Source organism: Oncorhynchus mykiss, chromosome 11 (assembly GCF_013265735.2).
Source record: "Oncorhynchus mykiss isolate Arlee chromosome 11, USDA_OmykA_1.1, whole genome shotgun sequence".
In the NCBI taxonomy this organism is placed as follows: Eukaryota; Metazoa; Chordata; class Actinopteri; order Salmoniformes; family Salmonidae; genus Oncorhynchus; species Oncorhynchus mykiss.
The window spans coordinates 19,999,845-20,016,867 of record NC_048575.1 but is presented as its reverse complement, the minus strand read 5'-3'; the positions used below and the strand labels follow the sequence as shown (position 1 = coordinate 20,016,867).

At 41.8% G+C, this 17,023-nt stretch overlaps 1 protein-coding gene across 3 annotated transcripts in view; it reads left to right on the top strand.

The window, feature by feature from the left end:
- sema5a (sema domain, seven thrombospondin repeats (type 1 and type 1-like), transmembrane domain (TM) and short cytoplasmic domain, (semaphorin) 5A) overlaps window positions 1-17,023 on the top strand; it is a 193,809-nt gene that overhangs the window by 67,518 nt on the left and 109,268 nt on the right. For all 3 annotated transcript variants that reach the window (XM_036935136.1, XM_021620458.2, XM_036935137.1), the window contains 2 exons: window positions 3,055-3,100; window positions 14,396-14,458. In XM_036935136.1, coding sequence (XP_036791031.1) covers window positions 3,055-3,100; window positions 14,396-14,458 — 109 coding nt within the window. The remainder of the gene's footprint in view (window positions 1-3,054; window positions 3,101-14,395; window positions 14,459-17,023) is intronic.

Below are 17,023 nucleotides of genomic sequence, written 5' to 3'. Positions count from 1 at the left end.
TTGCTTTTATAAAATGGTTGCCAGCATTTCAAAAAAGATGAATGACATGTTTTCATTAAAACCGTTATTTTGATTAGTACATTTGTTTTACGTCATCCTTCCAACATACAATATAGTCTAGTCGTTAGTTCTGAGATTCTGAAGTTGCTAGCCAAATGGGGTGATTGTCCATTCCAATTTCATGGACATCCTAAGTAAAACATTTTGCAATGGAGGCTAGCTACTTCTACTTTGCTAGCTAGCCAGCTAAAGCGAACACACAATCTCATCAAGCAGCTGAAATGACAGCAAGCTATGTGCATTTTTGTTTTACCTTCGTTTTCATTGCCATTTCTTTGGATATATCCATTATACTTGTTCTGATAAAAATGAATTCGCCTGGAGATCGCCCAAAAAACCTGCAACATTGTTCCACAGGAAAGGTTTAGACAAACTCCAACTGTTGCAAACCAAATGCTAGGCAAGTAGCATGAGGAAATATTGTATAGACGCTTTTTTCCAGGGGAGATTACGTTTATAAATGCTCTAGCTGGGCTGTGGGACAGTGGCTGCGCATTGATAAATCTAATGGAACAGTTAAATTACCCGGGGATGGTAGTGAATAACTCCCTGCTGTCAACCAATCAGTATCCAGGATCCAGACAATCGTTTTGAAATGATGATTCTGTGATGCAATAATGCTGACTTTACAAAACCATAGTGAGACATTGATAGTCAATATAGAGACTACTCACTGTCATGTTTCCAAATAAACCGTTTTTTTAGTTGGCTTACAATGGAAATTTCACAATTCAAAAGAGCTTGAGCCAAGGATAGGCTAAAGGTGTTCATTAAAGTGAAGTTTCACTGCTGGGCTTAAGGTTTCTTTCACTGTGGTTTGCACACACACACACACCGCCTCATGGGCCTATGCTCTTTTCAGATTAGAGTGTATTTTTCTTTAGACCGAGAGAGAAAGATGTACCTGTGAAAGTCTTTATAATCAGACAGCGCCAGAGAGATGCACCCATGAAAGTCTTTATAATCAGACAGAGAGATGTACCTGTGAAAGTCTTTATAATCAGACAGAGATGTACCAGTTAAAGTCCTTATAATCAGACAGAGACAGAGAGATGTACCTGTGAAAGTCTTTATAATCAGACCGAGACAGAGAGATGTACCTGTGAAAATCTTTATAATCAGACAGAGATGTACCTGTGAAAGTCTTTATAATCAGACAGAGATGTACCCGTGAAAGTCTCTATAATCAGACCGAGACAGAGAGATGTACCTGTGAAAATCTTTATAATCAGACAGAGATGTACCTGTGAAAGTCTTTATAATCAGACAGAGAGATGTACCTGTGAAAGCCTTTATAATCAGAACGAGACAGAGAGATGTACCCGTGAAAGTCTTTATAATCAGACAGAGAGATGTACCTGTGAAAGCCTTTATAATCAGAACGAGACAGAGAGATGTACCCGTGAAAGTCTTTATAATCAGACAGAGACAGAGAGATGTACCTGTGAAACACAGTTTCCATTAGCCGGTAATAGCCGGCTTTTGGCCGATAAAAACAATTGAAAAGGCGATAAATAGAAATGACGCCGAGCAATGGTCGGAGAGAAGACGAAAAAAATCCATCCCGAAATAATGCTTTTTAAACTATTAATTGATGGGAATACCAGTTTGAATGGTCATCCCTATCAGTTTCTAGGTTAATTTGCCTAATTTTAGTGGAAGTGAATTGGCGCATGTGTACAGTATATTTGTTATGTATCTTATTTATCACACACGTACACAATACAGATAGCCTTTCAGCGGAAAACATGTCTGACAGCGTGAGAGCTGCTGCTACAGCATCTCAAATAGCAAATGCGTAGTCAACGGAAGGCAGGCATCATCAGCGCGTCACACACCACTTTGCAATGAGCTGGAGGCAGTATGCCTTTTAAAAACAAATACTTAAATGTCTGAAACCTGAACATTTTACTACATATTATGAGGCATGTCTTACCTTGCTTTAAAGTAGCCTAGACAAAATCAAACCATATCCGTGGAGGAAATGAATTCATATGAACTTTCTTTCTTTGGCCAATAGCCAAAGGCACAATCGTTGTAATAACAGCAATCCGTGCTAGTTGTTGCATATTAGATCTACCCTCTTTAAAACTTTAAAAAACGGATATTGTAATCTCTGTCACATGAAACCGCTCGTATGAACGCTGTGCTTTTGACAACAGTGTTTTCCCGCTAATTGCTTTATGGAAAGAACATTCAAACGTGGCCTGCTGCACATTGTGACTCTTATAATGTGAAATAATAGTCGTTTATCAACATTTTAAGCTAAACGTTGTGATCTGTTGCATCAGTTTCATTGCTTTTGAAAGTTGTATTTATTTAGTCTAGGCCTATTGGGATCTATCGTCCCACAACTGTCCCATAGTCTGTTTGGAATAGGCTATTTCTTTCTCGTCAAGCTGACTAATAGAATATGTATTTTTGTTTCACAAAATGTATGAACTAGGCCGTTATTACTCATGTATTAACAGAGACAAATACTCATCAGCAGAGAGGAGAAAAATACTCCTCAAAACTCCCATTCAGTTGGATGAAGTTACCCGTAAAAAATATCTAATGGTTAATGTTTGGATTTGTCAAGGGTAAGCTGATCCCACATCTGTGTCTACGGGAAAGTTCTTCCCAGACAAGGGCATATCACTGGGAGAGATGACATAAAGTATGTAATCTTGCAAACTATATTCAGTTCAGTTTTGACTGGGTTTCCATTCAACAAAGATATACCTCGTTTTGGAATGCTATAGCAGCAAAGTAGTCTAATCAAGTGTTCCTATATGTCGTTACATCTGAACAGGCGTTTGGAGTGGCCCAGAAACAAGTGTGCTACATCAAAGATGTGTTATTAAGGGAGAGAAAATGACCAAAATAGGGATAAAATAACCCAGAGATATCGTTGGACACCTATTACCAGAAATGCTCTCCTGTCCACTTTTATGTTCTCCGGTGTTGTTCTTTTAGAGAAGATTCTACCTTCATCTGTCTTTTTTCTTTCAGAAACCACCTCTTCAGACTCAATCTGGAGGACCTCTCGTTGATCCAGGTGAGTCTTTACCAGCGTTACCATTATCCCCCCTCTATTTTACTATCTATCGCTCTGTCACTCCCTCTTTCTCCCTCTCAATCCCCTTCCTATATATATATCCCTCTCACTCACTCTTCCAGTCACTTCTCTCTTTTCTCATTTTCTCTCTCTTTCTTCTCGTATTCTCTCTCTCTCTCTTTGTTCCTCTTCCTTCTTTTCTGCCCCCTCCCTCCCTCTCCCACCACCTCCTTACTCTCTGCTGGACCACAGTCATCTATAAGAAGTCCCGTCTGTCTTGTCTTTGTGTGTAACACAGTTATGCAGTAATTATCGTAACACTTACTGGAACAGCCCAGCTGTCAGGCCCTTAAGAAATGGTCACAAACAAGACACAAAGCTTGTCATAGCATGCCATGGGAGCTACAGTAATGAAAACCCAGGGAACATTTAAAATAGTTCAAAAGTTTCTCGCTGTTATAGGCTATGCATCTTGACAACATCATTAAGTTAAGTGCTGATAAATGAAGCCAGGATCAGTCTCATTTTGTCAGGAGGTCCTATGGGTTTGGATTGTACCATGGGCTATGTGCAGAGGCCATCTCTAGGCTAAGCTGGATCAGGGATTCAGGAAAGTCCACCAGCCACAGTAGTCAGTCTTAATACCCCACCTGTCTAACTGTAGTCTTCCCTTCAGTCAGTCTTAATGCCCCATCTGTCTAACTGTAGTCTTCTCTTCAGTCAGTCTTAATGCCCCATCTGTCTAAATGTAGTCTTCTCTTCAGTCAGTCTTAATGCCCCATCTGTCTAACTGTAGTCTTCTCTTCAGTCAGTCTTAATGCCCCATCTGTCTAACTGTAGTCTTCTCTTCAGTCAGTCTTAATGCCCCATCTAACTGTAGTCTTCTCTTCAGTCAGTCTTAATGCCCCATCTGTCTAACTGTAGTCTTCTCTTCAGTCAGTCTTAATGCCCCGTCTGTCTAACTGTAGTCTTCTCTTCAGTCAGTCTTAATGCCCCACCTGTCTAACTGTAGTCTTCTCTTCAGTCAGTCTTAATGCCCCATCTGTCTAACTGTAGTCTTCTCTTCAGTCAGTCTTAATGCCCCATCTAACTGTAGTCTTCTCTTCAGTCAGTCTTAATGCCCCATCTAACTGTAGTCTTCTCTTCAGTCAGTCTTAATGCCCCGTCTGTCTAACTGTAGTCTTCTCTTCAGTCAGTCTTAATGCCCCGTCTGTCTAACTGTAGTCTTCTCTTCAGTCAGTCTTAATGCCCCATCTGTCTAACTGTAGTCTTCTCTTCAGTCAGTCTTAATGCCCCATCTAACTGTAGTCTTCTCTTCAGTCAGTCTTAATGCCCCATCTAACTGTAGTCTTTTCTTCAGTCAGTCTTAATGCCCCGTCTGTCTAACTGTATTCTTCTCTTCAGTCAGTCTTAATGCCCCATCTGTCTAACTGTAGTCTTCTCTTCAGTCATTCTTAATGCCCCGTCTGTCTAACTGTAGTCTTCTCTTCAGTCAGTCTTAATGCCCCGTCTGTCTAACTGTATTCTTCTCTTCAGTCAGTCTTAATGCCCCATCTGTCTAACTGTAGTCTTCTCTTCAGTCAGTCTTAATGCCCCGTCTGTCTAACTGTAGTCTTCTCTTCAGTCAGTCTTAATGCCCCGTCTGTCTAACTGTATTCTTCTCTTCAGTCAGTCTTAATGCCCCATCTGTCTAACTGTATTATTCTCTTCAGTCAGTCTTAATGCCCCATCTAACTGTAGTCTTCTCTTCAGTCAGTCTTAATGCCCCACCTGTCTAACTGTAGTCTTCTCTTCAGTCAGTCTTAATGCCCCGTCTGTCTAACTGTAGTCTTCTCTTCAGTCAGTCTTAATGCCCCATCTGTCTAACTGTAGTCTTCTCTTCAGTCAGTCTTAAAACCTGTTAGATCTACCCCCCCCTTTTTTGAAAATTCTGTTAAAAATCGCGCAACTTTTCAGCGTCCTGCTACTCATGCCAGGAATATAGTATATGCATATGATTAGTATGTGTGGATAGAAAACACTCTGAAGTTTATAAAACTGGTTAAATCACGGCTGTGACTATAACAGAGCGTGTGTTTCATTGAAAAACGCAAGAAAAACTGCTCTCTGAAAGCAAAAAATAATTTCCATAAGTCACTTCCACCAGTTGTTAAAGGACAACAGAATTTAATGGGAATTTGCCTGCACCGTCTACAAATTCCGCACGATGGCGCCATTGTACTAATTTTCAATCGAATTAATTGTTGGAAAATCCATCTGTCTGACCCCAAGTTCTCCAGTCTTCACCCGGATGCAGTTCAGAGAGAGATCAGATTGCATTGTTTTTGAAGTGAGGACCTATTGAAGAGACATCGCCCTGTAATCGTTTTGATAGATTATAAACGTTTACTAATACCTAAAGTTGGATTACAAAAGGATTTCGAAGTGTTTTGTGAAAGTTTATCGTCGACTTTTTTAATTTTAAAAAATTACGCAGCGTTTAAAAACGATGAATTTTTCTGAATGACACTACTTCTATACAAAGCTATTTTGGGTATATATGGACCGATTTAAACGAAAAAAAGACCCAATAGTGATGTTTATGGGGCATATAGGAGTGCCAAGAAAGAAGCTCGTCTAAGGTAATGAATGTTTTATATTTTATTTCTGCGTTTTGGGTAGCGCCGTCTATCGCAAAATCTGTTGTTTACGTGTCGAGCTGGCATTTTGGGGGGTGCATGCTATCAGATAATAGCTTCTGATGCTTTCGCCGAAAAGCATTTTAAAAATCTGACTTGCTGGCTAGGTTCACAACGAGTGTAGCTTTAATTTAATACCCTGCTTGTGAATTTTGATCAAGGTTTGAGTTTTAACGAGTACATTTAGCATTTAGCGTAGCGCATTTGCATTTCCAGGTGCCTACTTGGGACATGTGCGTCTCAAGTAGATTCAAGAAGTTAATGCCCCATCTGTCTAACTGTAGTCTCCTCTTCAGTCAGTCTTAATGCCCCATCTGTCTAACTGTAGTCTTCTCTTCAGTCAGTCTTAATGCCCCGTCTGTCTAACTGTAGTCTTCTCTTCAGTCAGTCTTAATGCCCCATCTGTCTAACTGTAGTCTTCTCTTCAGTCAGTCTTAATGCCCCATCTAACTGTAGTCTTCTCTTCAGTCAGTCTTAATGCCCCATCTGTCTAACTGTAGTCTTCTCTTCAGTCAGTCTTAATGCCCCATCTAACTGTAGTCTTCTCTTCAGTCAGTCTTAATGCCCCACCTGTCTAACTGTTGTCTTCTCTTCAGTCAGTCTTAATGCCCCACCTGTCTAACTGTTGTCTTCTCTTCAGTCAGTCTTAATGCCCCACCTGTCTAACTGTAGTCTTTTCTGCAGTCAGTGTTAATTCCCTATACGTGTATGTCTACCCCAGCTCTACCCCAGCTGTGGTCCAGACCCATTCTGTTCTGCTGCATGACGATAGTATTTTTGCAGTTTGCTAAGTTATTTGCACCTTGTGTTCTGCCTGCCAGAGGAAGAAGCACAGATGCTCATTCTCTATCTCGTCTTAGTTAAGACTGGCAGCACAAAACCAAATCAATTGAATCAGGCAAATTGATTGTTATTTGATTTTTAAAAATGTGTTATTAAAATTATGCTATAAAATAATATCTCTTATCTTTTTTTGTCAACCTTTGTTGTTGAAAGCAATAGCATGTGTTTGAGCAGTGCAAAGGGATATTTGTAAACATACTGTACAGTATAATTGTAGCTCTTTCCCTCTCTTCATCCCTCCATCCCACAATGGCATAGTAACCATTACCCCAGCATGCTCCCTCCTTTCTCCTTGATTTCCATGGCTGAAGGCTGTATGTGTGTACTTACCCCCTGTGGGGCTAAGAATCGTGTAGCCCAGTGAGTAACCAGTCAAACATTGACACGTTAGAGGTTTATCTGGATCTCTTCCTGGGGGAAAACAGCAGGCTCCTTTGATGCTCTGGACAGAGGCTAGACACTGGCAGTTTACTGATGCTCTGGACAGAGGATAGACACTGGCTGTTTACACCCTCAAAGACCAGGGGAGAATAGAGAGAATGGGGGAGGGGGGTTGGGGAGAGAGAGAGAGAGAGAACAAAAGACATGAAGAAGACGAGGAGAGGGAAGAATAGAGGAAAAAGAGATCGGAGATCATGATAGACAGAGATGAGAGAAAGAAAGTGAGGTAGAGTGAGACAGAGAGATAAGAAAAGAGAGATACCCATCATAGAGAAAGGCAGAGATCCATGGGGAGTCACTCTTTTGTTGGTGCTCACTGGGACTGGGCTGGTTATTAAAGATGCTTCATCCCATCCCTTCTTCTCTCATCCTCCCCCCATCCCTTCATCCATCCCTCTTAGCCTTTATCTCATCCCTCACTCAGTGTAGATTCCTCTAGCCCTTATCAACCCTGCTTCGCCCCAGGCAGGCCCCATCTCCAAAGAGAGAAAGCCTTGGTAATCTGGACCACGGGCCAACTGCCAATTTAAACTGACCCTGAGTCTAGAGGCTGCTTTGCATCTGACTGGAACAGGGTTTTAGGCTAGAGAGTTAAGGAGCTACCTATCTAAAAAAAAAAAACAGGGCTCAGCTGAAGTGGTCGGAGTGCTATTGTGAGATTTGGTTCTACTTTGGTTGCTACCATCTTCTATTTTTCTCTTCTTCTCTTCTCTCCTTTCTTCTTGTAATTTTCCTCTCCCCCTGTCCTCTTCTCTCTCTCTCCTCTAACTCTCCCCCTCTTCACGTCTCTTTTCCTCTTTCCCGCTCTCCTCTCTTTTCTTCTCCTCTCCTCATTTACCTTCTTCTATAATGACACAGGGCGAGACCCAGATGCAGACACAGGAGGCAGATGGTTCGAGTCTCTGATATTTATTAAACAACAAGGGGCAGGCAAGAGGCAGGTCGAGGATAGGCAAAAGTTCATTAACCAGGTCAGAGTTCCAAACGGTACAAGGAGGCAGGCAAGCTCAAGGTAAGGGCAGGCTGATTGGTCAGGCTGGTGGGCTCAGAGTCAGGGCAGGCAAAAGGTCAAAACCAGGAGGACTAGAAAAACAGAGGCAAGGAAAAAGCAGGAGCACGGAAAAACACGCTGGTTGACAAGACAAGACGAACTGGCAACAGACAAACAGAGAACACAGGAACAAATACCCTGGGAATAATGGGGAAAACGGGTGACACCTGGAGGTGGGTTGAGACAATCACAAAGACAGGTGAAACAGATCAGGGCGTTACATCTTCTGCTTTGTCCCTCAGCTCCACTACCCTTTACCCCCTCCTCTCGTTTTAATTTCCCCTCTCCTCTCTTTAAAAGATACAATTATTTTCATTGCGGTGAGATTTGCATCCTTGGCGTCCTTGGCATGGCTTATATTCTTTCTGTGTTAGGTTTCATTATGAAGGAAGTCTCCCCTGCTGGTGCCTCTCAGCTCATATTAAGAGCATTAAAGATGGATCAAGTTGATTTGTGATGGGAATATTGTTTATGAAACCGCAATACGGGAACTACAGATGAAAATGTACTATCTAGCTAAATCTGGTGCAATGGCATGTTGTACATGGTCCCTAACAAATAGACAAGTAAATAATACATTCCTAGAAAGAATGCACTACCAGAATACTCACAGGTTTTGTTGATTTTATTTGTCTACATTGTTGTTGAAAAAATAAAGTAGTCTGCTGTGGGAAATGACCTACAAAACTGCACTCTCGTGTCTTGTTTGTCTTGATGAAGCTCAGTGCTGAGAGCTATGACGTGCATGATTTCTTTTTTTTACAAGAAGAAACGAGGTAGAATTACCATTTGATGTTTAATCAATGCTCAGATGTAATCCTTTATGAACCAAGGAAATATATTTCTGAGCATGTCAAAACAGCCAAGGTCATCCTTCAATGTATGAAGGAAAAATAAACCAGCACTCTAGAAAATCTTTCCGGCATTATTGATTGAAATCTCTCTAATTTTCCCTCAAACTAACCCTCATCACTTAAAATGAAACCTGGAGCCTCTTGGCAGTGTTGTGTTGTTTGGAGTTTCAGAGAGCGGTGGCAGTTGATGTGCTGCTAGCCAGCTAACTGCCTTCTGTCTGTCCTGTGGTACTGCAGATATAGAGTTCACCAGGAGATCGATACTGGCTGAGGCCTGCTATCATAATCACACTGGCCTCTGTTACCTCAGCAAAACGCTCTTCTTCCCTCCCTCCTTCTCTCCCCCTCTCTCTTCCTATTCCCTAACTGTAATGAACAATAAAGTCAAGGTTTTAGAAAATCATAAGGGAGAGAAGAAGTGAAGTCCTCTGCTCTGAGAAGAAGGGATAACATTGGAGATGAAGAGAGAGAAAGCGAGAAAGCGAGAGCGAGAGAGAGAGAGAGCGAGAGAACTCTTTTGCAATTTCTGTGTGTCTTTGATTGCATTCCCCATGGATTATCTCTTCAATTGGGGCTATGAACAGGAAGGGTACAGACGACTCAGGCGAGAGATAGTACTTTGTCTGATGAACTGTTTTCGTGTTGTAAACACTCTCAGAATACAAAGCAAAACAATGATTTGAAGTGAAAAGTTTCTGAGAAGTTTCTGATTGCCATCAGATGGAGTGTTTTTACAACACAAACACACACTCAGAATCTGGTTTATATAGAATCTGACAGCAGGTAAAGTACTGTAGGCCTACTCTGCAATGACTAGCATGTCTAGTGTGAACAGCCCCTATGTCAATACTCACCCCTTACCCCCTTCTACCCCCTAGCCTTACCCCCTACTCCCTCACTGTCCTACACTCACCCCTTACCCCCTTCTACCCCCTAGCCTTACCCCATACCCCCTCACTGTCCTACACTCACCCCTTGCCAACCCCAGTCAGCCTTGGCACCCTGTACACCCTGTACAGTAGCTGCTGTGGGTTGGACGTAGCACTTCCTTGATGAATTACCTGCTCTCTGTCTGCATTGTGTTCACATCCCATTGTGTTGCTCACGGTGATGGATGATCACCTGGGTTCTAGACCTCAGTGTTCCTTCCTTCCTGTCCTGTTTTCTCTCTCTCTCTCTCTTTCTCTTCTCTCTCCCTCTGTTATATCGTTAATAGAATGGCCTTATGAGAGACATGAGAGACTTTAAATCCTTCATTAGTAGGCTATTTCCTCTGACACAGAAAATGTAAACTGGAACACAGAGGCAGTCTAGTTTTTCAGAGAGTGTTGTGGATCGAAGCATTAGGCAATTATTGCTGGACAAGTTCTGTAGTAGCAGTAGCATTGTTCACATTCAATGTGGAGTGCAGTATGTGAAATAAATAGCACATATGCCATGAAACATATTTTTTTGCTATAATGAAGACATCTAATGCAAGATGCAAAATAAGTTCCCAGTGTGTTGTATTTCAGCAGCTTCTCTCTTCCCATCACACTTTCTGTCTGAGAGACAATTACCCCTGCTTAGCAAGCACTAACGGAACACCTCTGTTAGCTTCAATAGCACAGCTTCTTTAAATTGGCCAAGTCGGGATAACTCCTCCATTTAAATGCATGGAATAATACAGAGGACTGAGTCAGTGGAATGGGGGCACGGAATAGAGATACACAGCACACTCAATAATAACTTGGACTGGTCCATTAAAGTGGCTGAGAGGGGTGATGGGGTTCGGAAACTAATGGTTTGACCCTGGATGATGGTCAATGTTCACACTGATAGTGACTAATTGACTGTCTGCCCTGTGTATACTGAACACCTTCATATTTGATGTCATACATTATGGTGAGACGACAGTCTCTGTGGAGTTCGGATGTTTCTCTGTCAATTAAAACATACCCTATTAAGATTTTAAATACCCTACCTGCATGTTGACTGACAGCTCTGCTCTGATGACTGTAACTACCTGGGATTGTTGGGAAACAGACACATATTTTAATATGACTTCAGGGCCAATTTCTTGTCAGAACCTTTCGTCGGCTTACATCAGCCAGACATCAGCCAGACATCAGTCAGAATTCTAAATGTCGCGACAACAAAAAAGAAACGGTCAAAAGACATTTCGAACAGATACAGATGTCTCTGCTCTCTGTCTCTCCTCATAATGTCCTAGTCTTACGAAGGAGTCCCAAGACAGTATCTACTCTAGACATAAAGTGTGGCTCTCTTTATGCAAAATAGATGCTATCATGTCTGGGTGTCTGGGGAGAAGAACACTTCTCTGTTTTTCTCTCTGTCTTTCCATTCCTCTTCCTTGCTCTCCCTTTTCTCTCTCTGCCTAAGTCCCTGTCCTATGCTATGTCCCCCCAACCTCTCTCTCTCTCTCTCTCTCTCTCTCTCTCTCTCTCTCTCTCTCTCTCTCTCTCTCTCTCTCTCTCACCCCGATGTCTTTTTCTGCCACCCTTCTGTTTCTCTCTCCCTCTGTCTGTCCTCTGACCACGCTCTCTCTGTCTCTCCCTAACACCCACCTTAGGGTAACAATGGGCCTCTTAGTAGTAAAGACACACACATGGTCTCTGCACAAAGGCTCATCTCTTGGTTATCAAACAGTACTGAGGACAGTGTAGTGGAGAGAGAGGGTGGGCAGAGAGAACATGCATATCTCCAGATTCAAATCACTTTAAGTCCCAAACACTGAATGCCTGCATGTGATTATGCCCTACAGCTGCTTTCAGACCAGTAGATACTTCTGAAAAGCAGCTTTTCTTTCTAACTAAAAAGGGCTGTGTATCAGAGACCTAAAGTTGAGAGCTGATAATTAGAATAAATGTCAGCACACTAGAGATTAAATTTCACTTTAAGAGAGCTATTTCGTCTGCAGAGTACAGTGAGGCTAAATAATAGGGTTGTAATGGGTGTTTAATGTTTTAAGATTTTGGTTCTAGACTTTGCATCGATGCACGGCTAGGTATTCTGGCCCATTTGATGTCTTGGCACTGAGGTACTGGGGTGTGGGAGGTGGTAAATGATGCCAATATATTACTGGTTTTTAGGAAAGATGGATAATATTCACTTCATATTTTATTATAGTAGCCGTTTTTGAAAGTGGAATAAGTATGAGTATTGAATCTCTTCTGAATTGTTCTATTTATATTTGATTATTATAATACATTTGAATGAGTAATGATTTGTTTTATTGAATCCGTTAGTGCCCACAAAGCTCTTTCGTAATATTATTGATTATGTTACTTCATCATTACCATCTAATACCATATCACAGACGGACCAGCGAAAGTTTGTGTTTGAGTTAGACCAAACTTTTTGGTATTTTCCCTGTAATTTCTGAGAACACATACTGCACACACACAGCCTACTCATAGGGACAGCCAGTGCTGTGCAAGCTGGGTTGGCATGCTGAGCTGCTAGTGCTTATGTGTGGTTTGTGTCAGAGGAGCACTGTCCCTAAAATAGCTAGCTTTGGCCTGGAATGTCATCTGGCATCCTGACAGATACAGCTGAGTGGTGGCCACGCACACATGCACACACACAATCCACCACCTTCTGCTTCCCTCCACTTTATGCTGGGCCTCTATCCTATTTTCTTTCTCCTTCTCATCCCCCCTTCTCCCGCCTCCTGTTCTCACGTGAACCTGCCAGGTGTGTGGGTAATAATAATAATTATTATTATTAGGGGGGTGCTTATATTTTGTCCTGTTACACACAAGTGTGTTTTTTTCCACATCCCAACTCTCCCTGAGATTTTTTCACCTTGCCGGCCCCGGTTTCAAACCAGGAAACTTTGAGTTAATGGCCCAATGCGCTAACCTCTAGGCTACCTGTGCGTGTGCCCGTGCGCGCGTGTGTGTGTGCGTACAATATCTCTACTTCCTGTTACTGTTTTGAGGCCATTGGGATGGTGGAGTTAAGGCTTCCTCATAAAAACCACGGAGGAGAATTTCAGTGCACTGTTCCTGTCTGAGGAGGAAATGAAAGAAAGTTTCTGCGGAGGGGTTTCAACTTTACCTCTCTTTCTGTCTGCACGATATACAGCTGATATACAACTTTCAATCCTGAATCAGATGGAAACATTATAATAATGTGTTTGGTATAGTTTAACAGGTTCTTAATGTAAAAGGTGGTTTCAACTCATTAGGCTACCTTCCCCTCATTTCGTCCTTATACAAAGTTGAAATATAGAGTATATTTAAGATAACACGATTTATTTTCAATCCTAAAAAAAAAAAAGTACCCATACAGTATAAAGTTCCCTCAAGTAGTTTACCATATTGTAAAAATAGAAACTGCTCTCCATGATTTACCTGGCTAAATGAATGATTGGGGAAGGTGGCCTAGAGTTACAGTGAAACATACAATTACAATGGGACTGATAGCTAGCAAGTGGTTCATAAACTTCCGGAGTGGTACATTAAGTTACAGCGGCACAGTAATTATTACAGAAACTTTCCATTCACTCCCTAATCTCTGGAGTGGCGGTAATGGCTGTTCTCCTCCTCTGTCCATCCATCGTTTCACTGGCTTGACGCCAGCAGTCATTCCATTCCATTACTACAGAACCTTTATCAATGAAAACCCCCTGGAGGACCAGAAGTGAAATTACAGTTGAGGAATCAGAGTGTATTGAATTCTCATCCTTAGAGGACAGGCTTAGGTTTTATCTCCTAATTCCTCTCTGCTAGTAAAAACGTGAAAAGCATCTCAACATTTCCTCCCATGTAAATCACATTGACATTCAGTTCTGTGCTTGCTCTCTCATGTCTAAGTATCCCTCATTTTCTCCCCTGGTGTAAATCACATTGTCATCCGTCTCTGTGCTCGCTCCCTCGTGTCTGGAATGAGCCCTGGTGGGTGGGCGCGCTTTAATTGAATTCAGTGTTCGTATTTAACGTGCACTGGTACACCGATAGGATGCGGTCTGCTGTGTAGGATGTATTCATTCAGCCTCTGTGTGGGTCGATGAACCACAGCCATATAAACGAATGGGAAAGGGAAAGAGGTTGGTTGTAGTGGCCGATACTATACCACCTGGTCAAACCAACTCAAGACTGGAGGAAATAGTCTACACCGTATTTAAAACAATGTGATGTGGTATACCTGCCTACAGAAAACGGCTATTGTAGAATGTTGTCATTGTTCATTATTAAACTGTTGTCTACTGCTCAAGTATCAGTTTATTGAGTGTTTCTAAAAGCTGTTATTTTGTTGGTTTACAATGGTGTTAAGGAACAGTTCCTACTTTTTTGCCCACTGTTTAATGTTCTCTTCGTTTAATACCTATGTGTTTCCATTGTGCTATGCTGCTTCAGTGTCTGTTTCTAATGCAGTTTAACACCAGTATCTTGTGTTTCTAATGTTATTTTTGTGTTGACAGGAGGCGGAGTGGCACTGTGATGAGTTCACTAAAGGAGCCTGCTTCAGTCGGGGGAAGTCAGAGGTGAGGCCGTTAACACACTCACCCCAACATGAAACAAACCCACTCATAACTCAGACTTAACTTAGACTTCACTCAAACTGGAGAAAACCCCTCATGGACAACAATGTGTGATTTATGTCTGAAGTAGGTGGATTTATGTCTGAATTTAGTGGGTTTAGTGCACACCTTTCATTTAAACGGACTATACACAGACACTGTTTTCCTTTCTACTGTTTGGGTGTGTGTGTGTTTGTGAGTGAGTGAGAACAGTGTATTTAAATATCACTCCACAATAATATAAAATACATATTTTTTGTAACTACATTGTGGACCGTTCAAATTAAACACAATCATGGTCAAACATGGTACATTACATCATCTATACACATGTATGCATAATTATTGTATTTTTATTAAATACAGTGGATGAAAGGACAATTAGGCTTAAAAAGAAATGTCTCCGTTGGAGGATTTTATTTTATTTAACCTTTATTAAACCGTTGGAGGATAAGATGGAATGTTTTGGCTCAGACATTCACATGGCTCAGACGTTAACATTCACATGGCTCAGACATTAACATTCACATGGCTCAGACATTAACATTCACATGGCTCAGACATTAACATTCACATGGCTCAGACATTAACATTCACATGGCTCAGACGTTAACATTCACATGGCTCAGACATTAACATTCACATGGCTCAGACATTAACATTCACATGGCTCAGACGTTCACATGGCTCAGACATTCACATGGCTCAGACATTAACATTCACATGGCTCAGACATTAACATTCACATGGCTCAGACGTTAACATTCACATGGCTCAGACATTAACATTCACATGGCTCAGACATTAACATTCACATGGCTCAGACATTAACGTTCACATGGCTCAGACGTTAACATTCACATGGCTCAGACATTAATGTTCACATGGCTCAGACGTTAACATTCACATGGCTCAGACATTAACATTCACATGGCTCAGACATTAACATTCACATGGCTCAGACATTCACATGGCTCAGACGTTCACATGGCTCAGACGTTCACATGGCTCAGACATTCACATGGCTCAGACATTCACATGGCTCAGACGTTCACATGGCTCAGACAATAACACTCACACGGCTCAGACGTTCACATGGCTCAGACATTAACATTCACATGGCTCAGACATTCACATGGCTCAGACGTTCACATGGCTCAGACATTCACATGGCTCAGACATTAACATTCACATGGCTCAGACATTAACATTCACATGGCTCAGACATTAACATTCACATGGCTCAGACATTCACATGGCTCAGACATTAACATTCACATGGTTCAGACATTAACATTCACATGGCTCAGACATTCACATGGCTCAGACATTCACATGGCTCAGACGTTCACATGGCTCAGACATTCACATGGCTCAGACATTCACATGGCTCAGACATTAACATTCACATGGCTCAGACATTCACATGGCTCAGACATTAACATTCACATGGCTCAGACATTCACATGGCTCAGACGTTAACATTCACATGGCTCAGATATTCACATGGCTCAGACATTAACATTCACATGGCTCAGACATTAACATTCACATGGCTCAGACGTTCACATGGCTCAGACATTAACATTCACATGGCTCAGACATTAACATTCACATGGCTCAGACATTAACATTGACATGGCTCAGGCGTTCACATGGCTCAGACATTCACATGGCTCAGACATTCACATGGCTCAGACATTCACATGGCTCAGACATTCACATGGCTCAGACATTAACATTCACATGGCTCAGACGTTCACATGGCTCAGACATTAACATTCACATGGCTCAGACATTCACATGGCTCAGACGTTAACATTCACATGGCTCAGACATTCACATGGCTCAGACGTTAACATTCACATGGCTCAGACGTTCACATGGCTCAGACATTAACATTCACATGGCTCAGACGTTCACATGGCTCAGACGTTCACATGGCTCAGACATTCACATGGCTCAGACATTCACATGGCTCAGACATTCACATGGCTCAGACATTAACATTCACGTGGCTCAGACGTTCACATGGCTCAGACATTAACATTCACATGGCTCAGACATTCACATGGCTCAGATATTAACATTCACATGGCTCAGACATTCACATGGCTCAGACATTAACATTCACATGGCTCAGACATTAACATTCACATGGCTCAGACATTAACATTCACATGGCTCAGACGTTCACATGGCTCAGACTTCACATGGCTCAGACATTCACATGGCTCAGACATTAACATTCACATGGCTCAGACATTAACATTCACATGGCTCAGACATTAACATTCACATGGCTCAGACATTAACATTCACATGGCTCAGACATTAACATTCACATGGCTCAGACATTCACATGGCTCAGACATTAACATTCATATGGCTCAGACATTCACATGGCTCAGACATTAACATTCACATGGCTCAGACATTAACATTCACATGGCTCAGACATTCACATGGCTCAGACATTAACATTCACATGGCTCAGACATTCACATGGCTCAGACATTAACATTCACA